Here is a 17,014-nt window from a genome sequence, read left to right as displayed (position 1 = left end):
CTAACTAGACTACATTTCCCAGAAGCCATCTCTTAAGGAAACAGTGTTAACTCTTTAAATCCTAAATGCTCTAACACAGTTATTAATTCCTAAGCTAGCTACAATCTGGTCCAGCACAACCATTCAACATTATGACAGACCTCCCCAGAACTACTTACAGTATAACCTGATTTTAAAATTCTAGTGGCCACTTTCCCAAACTCATGTGATTATATTTTGGGTGCCTGGAAACAGGCTCACATATACAGCTGTTTGCAGGGTCCTACTTCCATGTGATCCAAATGTATGACTTTTTTGCCAGTGCTTAGTTTCCTTTTTCAGAAAAAAGTCCCCATCAGGTACAATGCATTTGCTTAACAATTGCCATGCTCACTTAATAACTGCTGCAAAAAAGTATTTAAAACTAGGCAAGGTTATGTGGTAACCTACTTAATGACCAGTATGACTTAGAACAATAATTCTGGGTTCAATTACAGTTGTTAAGTTGAGGACTATTGTATTGAGGCCAAATTTTGTTAGGACAAATTATTTTGCATGCTACAGTATTCATATGTTGAGTAAACATATTCATATGTTGAGTAAATCAGAAACAAAAAAAGAGGGAATGTAGTCATGAAATATAATCTCTATGATATATATTACTCCCTTTAAATCAGCTGCATTATGCTTCAAAAACATTTGAGAGTTTAAATATTTTATTGCTTTGAGGTTTATTTACATGACCAAACTTGATTTCCTGCAATTAATCAATGAATCATGAACTTTTGTCTGTAAGATCCCATAATGCATAAGTTAGAATATATGTTTGAACAAACTGTGTGCAATATCAATGGATCACATTGCATGAAAAGTAAATACATGATTGGAGTTACCATAATACTAATCAAACACAGATGGCCATATGGCTTTTATGCTTTGGGCTGGTAGTTTCTCCCAAAGAAATTTCAGGAGGAGTCTGATAGCACCTTTCTGACTAACACATTTTAGTAAAAAGCAGAAGCTTTCATGATCTGCATTTATTAGATACTTTCTAACTAAAAGAGGAAAAGGTGGTTTTTTCAATCATCTAGTAAAAACCTTTCTTCCCACAATACTAAGATAATTTCCTTTTCTATTTTGACATAAACTTAAAGTTTCACAATAGCATACATTACAGCTACCAGTATTTTAAATACTTCAAAAACTAAACAAGCAAACAAAAAAATGAAGATTTGCAAAAGCAGTATAATTTTTAACAAATACTATACAATTGTGACCCCTTCATGGATTACTGCCTTGTCATGGAGAAGGGGCTTGCATAATTCAGTGAAGCTATGAGCTATGCCATGACCCAAGACGGACAGGTCATAGCAGAGAGTTTTGACAAAACGTGATCCACTGGAGAAGGAAATGGCAACCCACTCCAGTATCTTTGCCATGAAAACCCTATGGACAGTTCCAAAAGGCAAAACGATATGACGCTGGAAGATGAGCCCCTCAGGTCGGAAGGCGTCCAATATGCTACTGAGGAAGAGCAGAGGGCTAGTACTAATAGTGCCAGAAAGAATGAAGCAACTGGGCCAAAGCCGAAAGGACGCTCAGCTGCAGATGTATCTGGTGGTGAAAGGAAAGTCCGATGCTGTAAAGGTTTTTTCTCCATAGGAACCTGGAATGTAAGATCCATGAATGAAGGCAAGCTGGACGTGGTCAAACAAGAGATGACAAGACTGAACATCGACATATTAGGAATCAGCAAACTAAAATGGACAGGAATGGGTGAATTTAATTCAGATGACCATCAGGTATACTACTGCGGGCAAGAATCCCTCAGAAGAAATGGAGTAGCCTTCATAGTCAATAAAAGAGTAGGAAAAGCAATACTGGGATACAATCCTCAAAATGACAGAATGATCTCAGTTCGAATCCAAGGCAAACCATTCAAAATCACACTAGTCCAAGTCTATGCCCCAACCACCGGTGCTGAAGAGGATGAAATTGATCAGTTCTATGAAGCCCTACAGCACCTTATAAAACTAACACCAAAAAATGATGTCCTTATCATCATGGGGGATTGGAATGCTAAAGTAGGAAGCCAAAAGATAACTGGAATAACAGGCAAGTGTGGCCTTGGAGTACAAAATGAAGCAGGGCACAGGCTGATAGAATTTTCTCAAGAGAATATGATGGTCATAGCAAACACACTTTTCCAACAACCCAAGAGACAGCTCTACACATGGACATCACCAGACGGTCAACACAGAAATCAGATTGACTATGTGCTCTGCAGCCAAAGATGGAGAAGCTCTTACAGTCAGTAAAAACAAGACCAGGAGCTGACTGTGGCTCAGACCATGAGCTTCTCATTGCAAAATTTAGGCTTAAACTGAAGAAATTGGGAAAAGCACTAGGCCACTCAGGTATGAACTAAATCATATCCCTGTTGAATATACAGTAGAGGTGACAAATATATTTAAAGAATTAGATCTGATAGACAGAGTTCCTGAAGAACTATGGACAGAGGTTTGCAACATTGTACAAGAGGTAGCAACTAAAACCATCCCAAAGAAAAAGAAATCCAAGAAAGCAAAATGGTTGTCTGAGGAAGCTTTGCAAATAGCTGAGGACAGGAGGGATGTGAAAGGCAAGGGAGAAAAAGAAAGATACACCCAACTGAATGCAGAATTCCAGAGAATAGGTAGAAGAGATAAGAATGCCTTCTTAAATGAACAGTGCAAAGAAATAGAAGAAAACAATAGAATAGGGAGGATAGAGATCTCTTCAAGAAAATTGAACAGATGAAAGGAACGTTTCATGCAAAAATGGGCATGATAAAGGACCAAAATGGCAGGGACCTAACAGAGGCAGAAGAGATTAAGAAGAGGTGGAAAAATTACACAGAAGAACTATACAAGAATGAGCTTAACGTCCCTGATAACCATGATGAGGTGCTCATTGACCTCGAGCCAGACATCCTAGAATGTGAAGTGAAATGGGCCTTAGGAAAGTTGAGCAACAACAAAGCTAGTGGAGGTGACAGTATTCCAGCTGAGTGATTCAAAATCTTAAAAGACGATGCAGTAAAAGTGCTACACTCAATTTTCCAGCAAATTTGGAAAACTCAACAGTGGCCACTGGATTGGAAAAGATCAGTTTATATTCCAATTCCAAAGAAAGGCAGTGCCAAAGAATGTTCAAACTATCGCACCATTGCACTCATTTCACATGCTAGTAAAGTTATGCTTAAAATCCTACAAGCTAGACTCCAGCAGCATGTGGATCAAGAACTACCAGAAGTACAGGCAGGATTTCAAAGAGGCAGAGGAACTAGAGATCAAATTGCCAACATACGCTGGATCATGAAGAAAGCTAGGGAATTCCAGAAAAAACATCTACTTCTGATTCATTGACTATGCTAAAGCCTTTGATTGTGTGGATCACAACAAACTGTGGCAAGTTCTTAAAGAGATGGGAGTACCAGACCATCTCATTTGTCTCTTGAGAAACCTATATGCGGGTCAAGAAGCAACAGTGAGAACTGGACAAGGAACCACTGATTGGTTTAAAATTGGGAAAGGAGTCCGGCAAGGCTGTATACTGTCACCCTGCTTGTTTAACTTATATGCAGAGCACATCATGAGAAAGGCAGGGCTAGATGAATCAAAAGTTGGAATTAAGATTGCCGGGAGAAATATCAACAACCTAAGATATGCAGATGATACCACTCTAATGGCAGAAAGTGAAGAGGAACTAAAGAGCCCCTTGTTGCGAGTGAAGAAGGAGAGTGCAAAAGTTGGGTTGAAACTAAACATTAAGAAAAACAAGATCATGGCATCCGGCCCTCTCAATTCCTGGCAAATAGATGGGGAAGAAATGGAGGTAGTGACACACTTTATTTTCCTGGGCTCCAAGATCACCGCAGATGGGGACTGCAGCCAAGAAATTAAAAGATGTTTGCTCCTGGGGAGGAAAGCCATGGCAAATCTAAATAGCACACTAAAAAGCAGAGACATCACCCTGCCAACAAACGTGTGTATAGTCAAGGCTATGGTCTTCCCGGTTGCAATGTATGGCTGTGAAAGTTAGACCATAAGAAAGGCTGAGCACCAAAGAATTGAGGCCTTTGAACTATGGTGCTGGAGAAGACTCCTGCGAGTCCCTTGGACTGCAAGGCGATCAAACTGGTCAGTCCTAGAGGAGATCAACCCTGACTGCTCTTTACAAGGCCAGATCCTGAAGCTAAAACTCAAATACTTTGGCCACCTGATGAGAAGGAAGGACTCACTGGAGAAGAGCCTAATGCTGGGAAAGATTGAGGGTAAGAGAAGAACGGGACGACAGAGAATGAGGTGGCTGGATGGAGTCACTGAAGCAGTAGGCGTGAGCCTAAATGGACTCCAGAAGATGGTAGAGGACAGCAAGGCCTGGAGGAATGTTGTCCATGGGGTCACGATGGGTCAGACACGACTTTGCAGCTAACAACAACAACAACAAATACAATTGTGAATTTTAAGAAAACATGCAGGACATTAGTTATCTGATATAAGCTAAACATAACTTATCTAAAACTGAGAACAGTCTAAGAAATGACAAAAAAATAGTGTGGGGAAAGTATCTAATTGCCTAAGAGTTTTAGCATAAAAAGGTTGTTACTAGTGACATAATTATGCTGCTAGGACTATAAACAATTTTCATTCAAGGAACATCATGGATTTGAATAAATGAATATCATACCAAAATAAATAAATAATAATGAAATAAAAACTCACCATTATTGATCAGGACATGAAGCGGGCAATTCTTTGCCTTAAACTCTTTAACAAATTCATATATCGACTTCATAGAAGCCAAATCACAGTATAAAAATTCCACTGAAGGAGAGAGGAAAACAATTACAGATCACTGATAAGCAAAACAAAATTGCATATATGGAATTGATCATTTTGAAATCTAATGAAATAAATAATAGTTCCCAAGGTCCCATTTTAAAGATTCAGGGATATGTCTTCCCTTATAGGTAGCTTTAATAAGAAACATTTGTCTGTTTGAGTTACTACAGTAATCAAAGTAATATATATTTTGCCAAACTTGATCCTAATGATAGACAAATCTGTGTTTAGGGGAATCAGCACTGCAGAAACTGTTTGATTTGGTATTTATACTACAGCAGGGCTTTTCAACCGGTGGTACACGTACCATCTGTGGTACTTTGGCACGTGGCAGGTGGTATGCGACCGTCCTAGAGAAGTGTAGTGGGGGAGGGGAATGAGCTGAAGTGACCCAAGCCTGAAGGAGAGGCAGCTGGAGCGGCAGGATTGTCATGGTTTGGCAGAAGCCCCAGGAGCGCTGGCAGGGCTCCAGCTGACTAGCTGTGCAGTGCAGAGCTGGAGGTGAATAATTTGGATAAGACAGACTGGTTCCAGGCAGGCAAAGGAATGAGGCAGGTCTCCTGATTTTGACCCATAAATTTTGTACAATTTGTCTAGTGGATTCCTTAAGAATAAATGTATCATTTCAGTGCAAGCATAAGATATTACTCTTATCCTTAAAGGGAACCAAAGGGACATAAACTATAAGGGAATTCTTTTAGGTAGCCCCCTTCATCTGGAATACTTTTCTCCAATACTTACCTCCTGATTTTTTTTCCACAGAGTTCAGATAATGGTTTTGTTGTAGTCATTGCTCAGCAATTGACTTTTAATACTGTTGCTATAATTATAAGCCATTTGGGGGTCCTGTTTTTCTTGGATTAATATCTAATTTATATCTATTGTACTTTCAATTTTATTGTAAAATCAGAGAATCTTGGGAGCAGAGTAGTATATAAATTCATGTATGTAAAATAAATAAATACCACAACTTCATATTTTCAAAAGATAATCAATCTACTAATCTACTACTAATATACTTCACATTTACTGCTATGATTAAAATGTGCAAATAGTCAAAACTCCTTTGAAGCAATGCAATTTGCAATGCAAATAATTAATAAACCTCTTACTTTTTTGTTCTAGCTACCTTCTATGGGCAAAATTGAAAGTAAGTGAGCTTTAAAATCTAGCAATATATCATCATAAATTGCATATTAGAATTAGATTGTAAAGCAGAACCTACATTCAGCTAAGCCTGGAAATTCTACTTTTCAAAGTAAAGACCAAATATGACTTTCAGAAATATCCTATTTATAATTTGTAAAATGCCTAAAATATTATGAAATGTTTTATCAGTTAAGAACAATTCTAAGCAAGATTCTTAAATTTTCTTTACTAAAGATTGTGGCGGTATGTAACAATGCACTGCTGTCTATTATCCTGTCACTATAATTCCCAGACAGGTAAGCTGTTCTTGTTCAATGATAACACATGTTTGGGAGAGAACTGGTAACACACTTTTGTACAAAATACCTCTTTCAGGACAAGGGATGCTATTGGTTTGGGTAGAAAAAAGGAAGAAGTTCACCAGACTTTAAAAAGAAAGTTTGAGGAAGAAAAAGGGTAGATAGCTGCTGAGCCAAGATGGATTCTAGGGAGTGTTACTGCTGATTATGTTTGTTTATTTTTCCAGGGAAGGCTGGGACAAGACACCAGAAGTATTTATGGGTTGTTTGGATACAACCATTGAAAAAGTTGATGAGAGACAGGTCATTCTCAGGGCAGATGTTCTTTCCCAAGCAGAGGCTGAAGAGCAAAAAAAATCAGCCTGAAAAAGAATGTCAGCTGGGGTAATTAAAATTCTTGCTCGGCTCTAATAAGTTAAGGAGTGGTTGAGATGTCATATACCTAAATAGTCACAAGATTAAGCTAAAGACTTTGCACACGAACACCTGATTTATATTTATTGCTGCAAATACCAATAAATACGTTCCTACTGCTTTATCAGAGGCAAAGGGACAAGGAGGAGGAGCAGGGGGAATAAATCACGCTTAATGGATTATTGTGCACATTACTTCAGGTTCTCTAAATGAAATCAAGAAAATTGCTTTTCTTTGCTAATAAACAAGCGAAATATTCAGGAGGAGGATTTTGTTGCTGTGTGTTAGATCATCTCCTATATATTCTGTGTCATGATGTCCTGATATCTCCCCAAAGACTCCCACTCTGATGATGTTCAAGAACAATTAATGTCTTGGATATTCTCAAATTTGGATTGTGAAAAAACTTCAGCTCATGTTAGTTTTTTTATTTATATGTTTCTACTCATGATGCCTTTGTTTTTTTAACTGGGAGTTAGGTCCTAAAAATTGTATAAACAAACATCAAATAAAATTTAATTTGTAAAATTTGAATCTCATACAGCCATTGATGATATACAGAGCGTCCTTGAATTATGATGGTAACTGGGACTAGAATTTCCATCATCATAAAGCTTGATGTCACATGACTACTGTTTAGTGATAGCAATTCCAGGAATTCCCATTGTGGTCATTTCACCTGTTGCTAGCCCAGGACCCACCCCAATTCAAGCCATTCCAGGCTTAATTTATTCAGACTGAAGTCTTGGGAATTGCAGTTTGGGGATCAACCTTAAGTCTCTTTGTTCAGCATATCTATAACTTCTATGATAAGATGAGTCTTCAGAATGCTCAATAAATCTATTATAAAAAGAGAGGAAGCTAGAAAAACCTGGAAAATGCACTCATTTGGGATGCATTTTAATTAAAACTAATTGCAATCTAAGTATTTACAACTATGCATAACCACAACCAAAAATGCTTATGGTCTAGCATACGTTTTTATTGTTGTTTTTTTGTTCTGCCTTATGATACTAGATTTGTCCAAGAATAGAAAACATCCAAATCTAAAAATGGAAATTCCAGCAACCATATGCTGACAAATTAACTTCTGCTATTCTATAAATTTATTTCAAAATGTCATTTTTCCTCACAGGCATAAATGTTTATTATTTTCTATAACAAGCAGGGAGCTAGACTAGAAGACCTCCAAGGTCCCTTCCAGTTCTATTCTATTCTATTCTATTCTATTCTATATATTTTTATATCTTTGCTGAAATTTTTTTGTTGTTCTAACTAGGACATACTTTCATAAAAAGCAGTACAATTACATCTTTGCCAGGTACTGAGGGTGACCAAACAAAATGTAGTGTCACAAAAATATCCCCGTTCTATCATGCTATGAATCTTGCAGCCAACCTATGTAAACACAGGGATATGATTCATTCTTGAGAATGAATTTAGAAATGTGTTGGATTTTTTTCTGGCTATTGTTGCCAAAATGTACATCAAGAACAGAGGCACGGATCATTCTTTTCCTGCCAGTGACAACAAAATAAATTTGGCAAAGAATCGGTTACTGGAATATACTTTTTGCAAGATAACTTTGAGTGGAGACTGCTATATCCCAGTAGTGTCTTGTAGATTACAAAATACAACCATAACATTTTATATAAGCATTAAGTTAGGGTTAACTGAATTTACTTAATGACACAATTCCCTTAACTGCAGTGATTAATTTAAAAACTGTGACAAAAAGTTTATAAAATTGGGCATGACTTACTTAATGATTGAATTGCTTAGCAGTAGACATTTTGGTCCAAGTTGGGGTTAGGATTGGGGTTAGGGTTAGTATTTTTAAAAATAACATTCTTAATATTTAGCAAACAGCATGTTGTCTGGGTTCATGTATTTAAAAAAATGAATAATTATCATAAATAATATATTAATCGCTCAGTAGTCTTCTTCTTACTAGTATTCAATGTTTCATATCACATTCCTTTCTCTCTAACTCATTTTTCGAGCCACTGATAAAAAATATCCCATGTTCTAGAAATACACTGAATCTTCTTTCTCTTTTATCTTTAAAGTCAATCTATCCATTTCTGCACACTCCAAAATTGTCTTAATTAGTTCAATTGGTAAATTTTCATTTTTCCAATATTGAGCAAATACAATTCTTGCTGCAGTTAGTACATGTAAAATTAAATATATACAGTCTTTCTCATAATTTGCTCCTATTATTCCTAACAAAAACCTCTGACTCGGCGCAGATCCCGTTGGGCTCCATGGTTCTCTGTGGAGCTCCGGGAGATGAAGCGTCGGAGACGAGGTCTAGAGAGCGGTTGGAGATCCAGCCGATCCGAATCCGACCGATTGCAGTTAAGAACCTTCATAAGGTCTTATCTTGCGGCGATAAGGACGGCGAGGTCTAACTACTTTGCCGCCCTTATCGCGTCCGCAGATAATCGCCCGGCCGCCCTGTTTAGGGTGACTCGCTCCCTCCTTAACCAGGAGGTGAGGGAGGATCCCTTGCAGGGACGAGCCGAGGAGTTTAGTCATCATCTGACGGACAAAATCGCTCGGATCTGGACCGGCTTGGACTCTGACTGGGCAGAGTCTGATGTGGAGGAATCAGGCGGTCTTGAGCACGTTATCTGGACTGAGTTCGACCCTGTTTCCCCTGATGATGTGGACAGGATCATGGGGAGACTGAGCTCCACCACCTGTTTGTTGGATCCGTGCCCCTCCTGGCTAGCTTATGCGGCTCGGGAGGGAACACGAGGCTGGTTCCATGCAGTGATAACTGCTTCTTTGAAGGAGGGTGTCTTCCCTGCCGCCTTGAAGGAGGCGGTGGTGAGACCCCTCCTCAAGAAGCCTGCTTTGGACCCGGCTGTTTTAAACAACTATCGTCCAGTCTCCAACCTTCGCTTCCTGGCGAAGGTTGTTGAGAGTGTGGTGGCGCATCAGCTCCCTCTGTTCCTGGAGGAAACTGATTATCTGGACCCGTACCAATCGGGCTTCAGGCCCGGACACAGCACAGAGACGGCATTGGTCGCGCTGGTGAATGATCTCTGGAGGGCTAGGGACAGGGGTTGCTCCTCTGTCCTGGTCCTATTAGATCTCTCAGCGGCTTTCGATACCATCGACCATGGTATCCTGCTGCGGCGTCTCAGGGGGTTGGGAGTGGGAGGCACCGTCCTACGGTGGTTCTCCTCCTACCTCCAGGGCCGCTCGCAGTCGGTGTTGACAGGAGGGCAGAGATCCGCCCCGAGGTCTCTCATTTGTGGAGTCCCTCAGGGGTCGGTTCTCTCGCCCCTCCTGTTCAACATCTACATGAAGCCGCTGGGCGAGATCATTCGTGGTTTTGGGGTGGGGTATCACCAGTACGCTGATGATACCCAACTTTTTCTTTCCACCCCGAACCAACCCAGTGATGCCCTCTCCGTGATGTCCCGGTGCCTGGAGGCGGTCCAGGTCTGGATGGGGAGAAACAGGCTTCGTCTCAATCCCGCCAAGACTGAGTGGCTGTGCATATCGGCGTCTCGGGTTAACCAAGTTATTCCACCTCTAATGATGGGGGGTGAGGTGTTACCCCCCGTTGATAGGGCTCGCAACTTGGGCGTCCTCCTGGATTCACGGCTCAATTTTGAAGATCACATAGGAGCCGTGACCAGGGGGGCTTTTGCACAGGTTCGCCTGGTGCGCCAGTTGCGTCCCTATCTGGACCGAGACGCCCTACGCACAGTCACTCATGCGCTTGTGACCTCCCGTTTGGACTACTGTAACGCTCTCTACATGGGGCTGCCCTTGAAGACCACTCGGAGGCTTCAACTGGTGCAGAATGCGGCCGCGCGAGTTGTAATGGGGGTTTCCCGATACTCCCATGTAACACCTCTACTCCGCGAGCTGCATTGGCTTCCAGTTGCCCTCCGGGTGAAATTCAAGGTGCTGGTTATCACCTATAAAGCCCTACATGGCCTGGGTCCGGGTTATTTGAGGGAACACCTGCTGCCGGCATCAAACGCCCTTCGCCCAGTGCGCTCCCACAGGGAGGGTCTGCTCAGGGTTCCGCCGGTGAGAGATTGCCGGCGGGTGACACCCAGGGATAGGGCCTTCTCAGTGGGAGCGCCTGCCCTCTGGAACCAGCTGCCAGTAGAGCTGAGGACTGCTCCCGACCTCCGATCATTCCGCCGGGGCCTGAAGACCTGGCTCTTTGAGCTCTCGGGCCCAGGCTGAGGGGAAAATTTTAACTGGGGTTTTAATGTACAGGGTGAATTTAATGCTTTTTAAATTGGTTTTAACTTTTGTATGTTTTGATTTTTAATTCCCTGTAAACCGCCCTGAGTCCTCAGGGAAAGGGCGGTATACAAATGCAAATATTAAATTAAATTAAATTAAAATTAAATTAAAACAATTCTGGCTTAAGATCTATTTGTTTTTTAATCATTTTCTTCAACCATAAGTGTATTTTTGACCAGAATCTTTTAGCTTTAGGGCATGTCCACCAGATATGGTAATAAGTACCTCGCTTTTGTTTGCATTTCCAACACTTGTTTGAAGTATTTTTAAACATTTTTGCTAATTTCACTGGTGTTAAATGCCATCTATAAAACATTTTATATAAGTTTTCTTTATATGCCACTGTTTTTGTTAATTTAACATTTTTTTCCCATAACCTTTGCCAATTTTCTAATTCTATATTATGTCCAAAGTTCTTTGCCCATGCTATCAGTTTCTTTTACTTGTTCTTCATCCATCTTTAAGCTTAACAGATATTTATAAAGTTTCTTAATCACTTTTTCATCTGTTTTTAGCAGTATCTGGTCGAATTCTGTCTGTTCTTTATAAAATCCCATTGTTTTAGCATCTTTTTCATATCTCATTTGGATTTGCAAATATGGCCACAATGATAGATCAATACCTTGTTCTTGAAAATCTTGTCTCTCTTTCAATTTCGCTTTATTGTCCAAGAGAACTACCTATATTATTGATTGGGAGTAAGCTATAGCTTTCTTTGAGAGAAAAACACATGAAAGTTGAGATTCAGCTTATTTGCGGATGAAAGGTTTTTACACTTAGCCTCACAATTGCCCCAGCATTACTCAGGAATTTAAAAGAGCCAAAAGAAACTCCTGAGCTGAGGTTTCAGCAAGCAAACAACTTTTATTTTGATCAAAATAGAGTTGGGTGGCCACATCTCTCTTCGTGGCTGGTAGAGAGATGAAGGCAACAACCAGGAAAGATGTCTTCCACCCTTCAGAACAAAGAGATCTGGTCTTGGTACTAGGAACCAAAAGGTACAGAAAAATAATTCCTAGATGATGACTCATACACAACAACCCAGGCTCCACCACAGCTCCTTTCCCCCCCTCCCCTTACCATGCTCTTTTCATGTAAGCAATCCCCTGTACCTAAAGCATGGAACATTTGCTTTTATATAACTAACTTCTCAATATAAAGCACCTACAAAGCTGCTTGCACATAAACAAAGATATACGGTATATATGATTACAAAGTATCACTACTAATATCAATATTACTAACATCAACCTCAAACATAATAAAATCCCTTCACCCACTTCACCTATAGCAGAGGTCTCCAACTTTTTGAGTTGGCGGCTCAGAAAGGGAGGCAGGCACCGCTACATGTGCACGTGCACGTGCAAGTGCATGTGCACATGCAAATGGTCGCATACAAGCGCATGCACACATGCAAATGGGGCTGTGCAGGCTGCGCAGGCATAAGCAGGATGCTCGTGGCAGCACTAGTGCCAGTGGGACACTTGTGGGCAGGGTGGCACTAGCACTGGCGGGATGCTCGTGGCTGCGCTAGTGCTGGTGGGATGCTCGTGGGCAGGGCGGCACTAGCACTGGCAGGATGCTCGGGGTGGTGCTAGTGCTGGTGGGACACTTGGCGGGGTGGTGCTAGAACCGGCGTGATGCTCGGGGCGGCGCTAGCATGAGTGTGTGTGGGTGAATGCATGCACGTGTGCGTGTGCCTGGTAGTGAGCCATGGCCCACAGGTTGGGGACCCCTGAATTGTAGTATTATAATATACACCAATCTTGTATTTTTATCATTTTTATTTTATGCGCACATACATACATTTATTTATACTTGGACAAATCATGTCTCTAAACACGTTTATTTTTCTGCCTTCTATTTTTTCCACAACTACTTATTGTTGGACTGAGAGGTTGAGTGGTCTATAGTCCCCCAGACTGCCCTCATGCCTAAGGGAGGCCAAGAATTTAGTTTCCTGATATTTCTTTAAAATTTGAGGGGAGAGAGAAATCATATTTTTCCATTCACCTTTTCTAATATACAGGTGAAACTCGAAAAATTAGAATATCATGCAAAAGTTCATTTATTTCAGTAATGCAACTTAAAAGAGGAAACTAATATATGAGATTACATGCAAAGCAAGATAGTTCAAGCCGTGATTTGTCATAATTGTGATGATTATGGCTTACAGTTCATGAAAACCCCAAATCCACAATCTCAGAAAATTAGAATATTGTGAAATATTCTAGGCTCAAAGTATCCCACTCTAATCAGCTAATTAAGCCATAACACCTGCAAAGGGGTTCCTGAGCCTTTAAATGGTCTCTCAGTCTGGTTCAGTTGGAATCACAATCATGGGGAAGACTGCTGACCTAACAGTTGTGCAGAAAACCGTCATTGACACCCTCCATAAGGAGGGAAAGCCTCAAAAGATAACTGCAAAAGAAGTTGGATGTTCCCAAAGTACTGTATCAAAGCACATTAATAGAAAGTTATGTAGAAGTGATAAGTGTGGACGAAAAAGGTGCACAAGCAGCAGGGATGACCACAGCCTGGAGAGGATTGTCAGGAAAAGGCCATTCAAAAGTGTTGGGGACTTTCACAAGGAGTGGACTGAGGCTGGAGTCAGTGCATCAAGAGCCACCACACACAGAGGGATCCTGGACATGGGCTTCAAATGTCGTATTCCTCTTGTCAAGCCGCTCCTGAACAACAAACAACGTCAGAAGCATCTTACCTGGGCTAAAGAAAAACAGACCTGGTCTGTTGCACAGTGGTCCAAAGTCCTCTTTTCTGATGAGAGCAACTTTTGCATCTCATTTGGAAACCAAGCACCCAGAATCTGGAGGAAGAATGGAGAGGCACACACTGCAAGATGCTTGAAGTCCAGTGTGAAGTTTCCACAGTCTGTGTTGATTTGGGGAGCCATGTCATCTGCTGGTGTTGGTCCACTGTGCTTCATTAAGTCCAGGGTCAACGCAGCCGTCTACCAGGAGATTTTGGAGCACTTCATGCTTCCTGGGGATGCTGACTTCATTTTCCAGCAGGACTTGGCACCTGCCCACACTGCCAAAAGCACCAAAACCTGGTTTAATGACCGTGGGATTACTGTGCTTGATTGGCCAGCAAACTCGCCTGACCTGAACCCCATAGAGAATCTATGGGGCATTGCCAAGAGAAAGATGAGACACATGAGACCGAACAATGCAGAAGAGCTGAAGGCCGCTATTGAAGCATCCTGGTCTTCCATAACACCTCAGCAGTGCCACAGGCTGATAGCTTCCATACCACGCCACATTGAGGCAATAATTGCTGGAAAAGGGGCCCAAACCAAGTACTGAGTACATATGCATGCTTATACTTTTCAGAGGTCCAATATTGTTCTATGTACACTCCTTGTTTTATTGATTGCATGTAATATTCTAATTTTCTGAGATTGTGGATTTGGGGTTTTCATGAGCTGTACGCCATAATCATCACAATTATGACAAATCACGGCTTGAACTATCTTGCTTTACATGTAATGACTCTATCTCATATATTAGTTTCCCCTTTTAAGTTGCATTACTGAAATAAATGAACTTTTGCACGATATTCTAATTTTTCGAGTTTCATCTGTAGGTCTCTTCTCTTTTAATAAAACAAGATTTCATCTAAACGATTCTGCTACAGGTTGTCCTGAACTTACAACCACAATTGAGCCAAAAATTTCTGTTGCCAAGCAAGACAATTGTTAAGTGAGTTGCGCCCCATTGTATTACCCTTTTTGCCACAATTAAGTGAATCATGCAGTTGTTAAGCAAACCTGGCTTCCCCCATTGACTTTGCTTTTTGGAAGCCAGCTGGGAAGGTTAAAAATGGTGATCACATAACCAAGGGGCAGTGCAACTGTCGTAAATACATGCTAGTTGCCAAGCCAAGTGTCTGAATTTTGATCATATGACCATTGGAATGCTGCAATGATCATAAGTGTGAAAACCAGTCATATGCCATTTTTTTAGGGCTATTGAAACTTCAAATGTTCACTAAGCAACTCATTGTAAGTCAATGACTACCTGTAGTAACTCCATTAAAGCAATACATTATAAAAATACTTGCACCAGTTACCATTATGATTTACTGAACCCAAAAAAATTACAGAAGAGTAAATAGCCTGCATACAAAACTTGTTCAGTTATGATATTATTTCTATGCAGCTCTAGCATTCATCTCTATTGTATTTGTTTCCTGTGCCACATTGCTACTCTATGACTCATCTCTATTGTTCCTGTGATGCATTTCCTGCTCCTGTTGTATTCTTACTCTCTAAAAAAGATGGCTTCTGCACAGTGATGGCTTGTATTGTATTTACTTACTCCACATGAAACATGGTGTTAGAAGCATCTGAATCTGTGCTGTCTCTACACATTTGATGCATGCCAGTTTAGCACTTGCGGTCCTGTCCTGGAAGCCAAGCATTTGAAGCGAGAAAATCAGCATCATGGCAGCTGCTAACAGCATACTACTGCCTGAGGCAATGAGAGTGAGTGGAGATTGCAGCAATAACTGGGACAACTTCAGAGAAGAGTTTGAGCATTACTCCCTAGCCACAGGCTTAAATGACAAGCCAGCAGCAGTGCAAGCAGCAACACTTAGGAGGCTGATCGGCAGCAAATGCCCCCATGTTTACAAGCATAATTTAACCTTTACAGAGGAGCAAAAAAGTGTCACTAAAGCCATCCTAGATGCCTTAGAAGTCTTTTTTCAGACTCTCTAAAAATGTCATATATGACAGATATATATTTTGCAGCTCTAAGCGAGAAGTTTTGTTACATGGCTAAGAGAAGAAGCTGTGAGCTGTGAGTATGGCTTTCTAAGACATCAACTTGTTAGTGCTAAAATAGTTCTGTGTATCACTAGTGAAAGCACACACTGCCACCTTGTGTGGTTTGGAGGGGTTTAAAGTGGCTGATGTTGCAGCTGTAGTTAGGTTTCTGTTTTGTGGTTGTGCCTCGTTATCATTGTGGGTTCGGATTTGCTTTTTGAATGGTTGTGTGGTGGTGATGTCATGTGATGTTATCATGAGTTTGGGTCTGGTATCATTCTTGGTGGTTGGGCCTCGTCTGTCAATCAAGGCGGGTTTCCAAATGGCTGGTAGGCGAGAGGTATCATCTCGTTTGTTCATGCTGTGGGGGCGTTTTTCTATCTCAATGGCTTCTCTGATTATTCTGTTGTTAAAATGTTCAATTTTGGCGATAGTTTTGGTTTTTTTAAAATCATATATATATGCAAATTATTCAAATTGCTAATAAAGAATTTGGGAGGCTGAGATGGCCATTTCGAACTCTTTATGTTCTCATCAGTCAGTCATACCCTTTATCTGAGATTCGAACCTGGGCTGATTATATATTAGGCAGTGTTTTAACTTCCTGAGCCACAGGTTCTTTCTCTCTTTTTATTAGCTAGAAGGCAAGGCAAATATATGTTAAGTGTTTGTCAAGGCTTTTTTGAAAGCACCTTGCTACTTAACTCTTTCATTCCTGTTTTGGCCTGTCTCAAGGCTTATCTACAGGATATAGTCAACTTATGACAGCTCATTATTTGTGCAAATTATTCAAATTGCTAATAAAGAATTTGGGAGGCTGAGATGGCCATTTCGAACTCTTTATGTTCTCATCAGTCAGTCATACCCTTTATCTGAGATTCGATATATATATCTTTGTTTATGTGCAAGCAGTTTTGTAGGTGCTTTATATTGGGAAATTAGTTATATACTGTAAAAGCAAATGTTCCATGCTTTAGGTACAGGGGATTGCTTACAAGAAAAGAGCATGGTAAAGGGAGTGGGGAAAAGGAGCTGTGGTGGAGCCTGGGTTGTTGTGTATGAGTCATCATCTAGGAATTATTTTTCTGTACCTTTTGGTTCCTAGTACCAAGACCAGATCTCTTTGTTCTGAAGGGTGGAAGACATCTTTCCTGGTTGTTGCCTTCATCTCTCTACCAGCCAAGAAGAGAGATGTGGCCACTCAACTCTATTTTGAT

General features: G+C 40.7%; 1 protein-coding gene across 4 annotated transcripts in view; it reads right to left on the bottom strand.

Moving 5' to 3' along the window:
* LOC308667820 (E3 SUMO-protein ligase ZBED1-like) overlaps window positions 1-17,014 on the bottom strand; it is a 309,814-nt gene that overhangs the window by 169,653 nt on the left and 123,147 nt on the right. For 3 of the 4 annotated variants that reach the window (XM_081327333.1, XM_081327335.1, XM_081327334.1), the window contains one exon: window positions 4,746-4,847. The exons of the other annotated variant lie outside the window; for it this stretch is intronic. In XM_081327333.1, the coding sequence (XP_081183459.1) occupies window positions 4,746-4,847 (102 nt within the window). The remainder of the gene's footprint in view (window positions 1-4,745; window positions 4,848-17,014) is intronic. 4 annotated transcript variants of the gene reach the window in all.

The sequence above is a fragment of the Vipera berus genome (assembly GCF_964194415.1).
Source record: "Vipera berus genome assembly, chromosome: 4".
In the NCBI taxonomy this organism is placed as follows: domain Eukaryota; kingdom Metazoa; phylum Chordata; class Lepidosauria; order Squamata; family Viperidae; genus Vipera; species Vipera berus.
The sequence above is the reverse complement of the archived record's forward strand: the minus strand, read 5'-3'. Positions and strand labels throughout refer to the sequence as shown.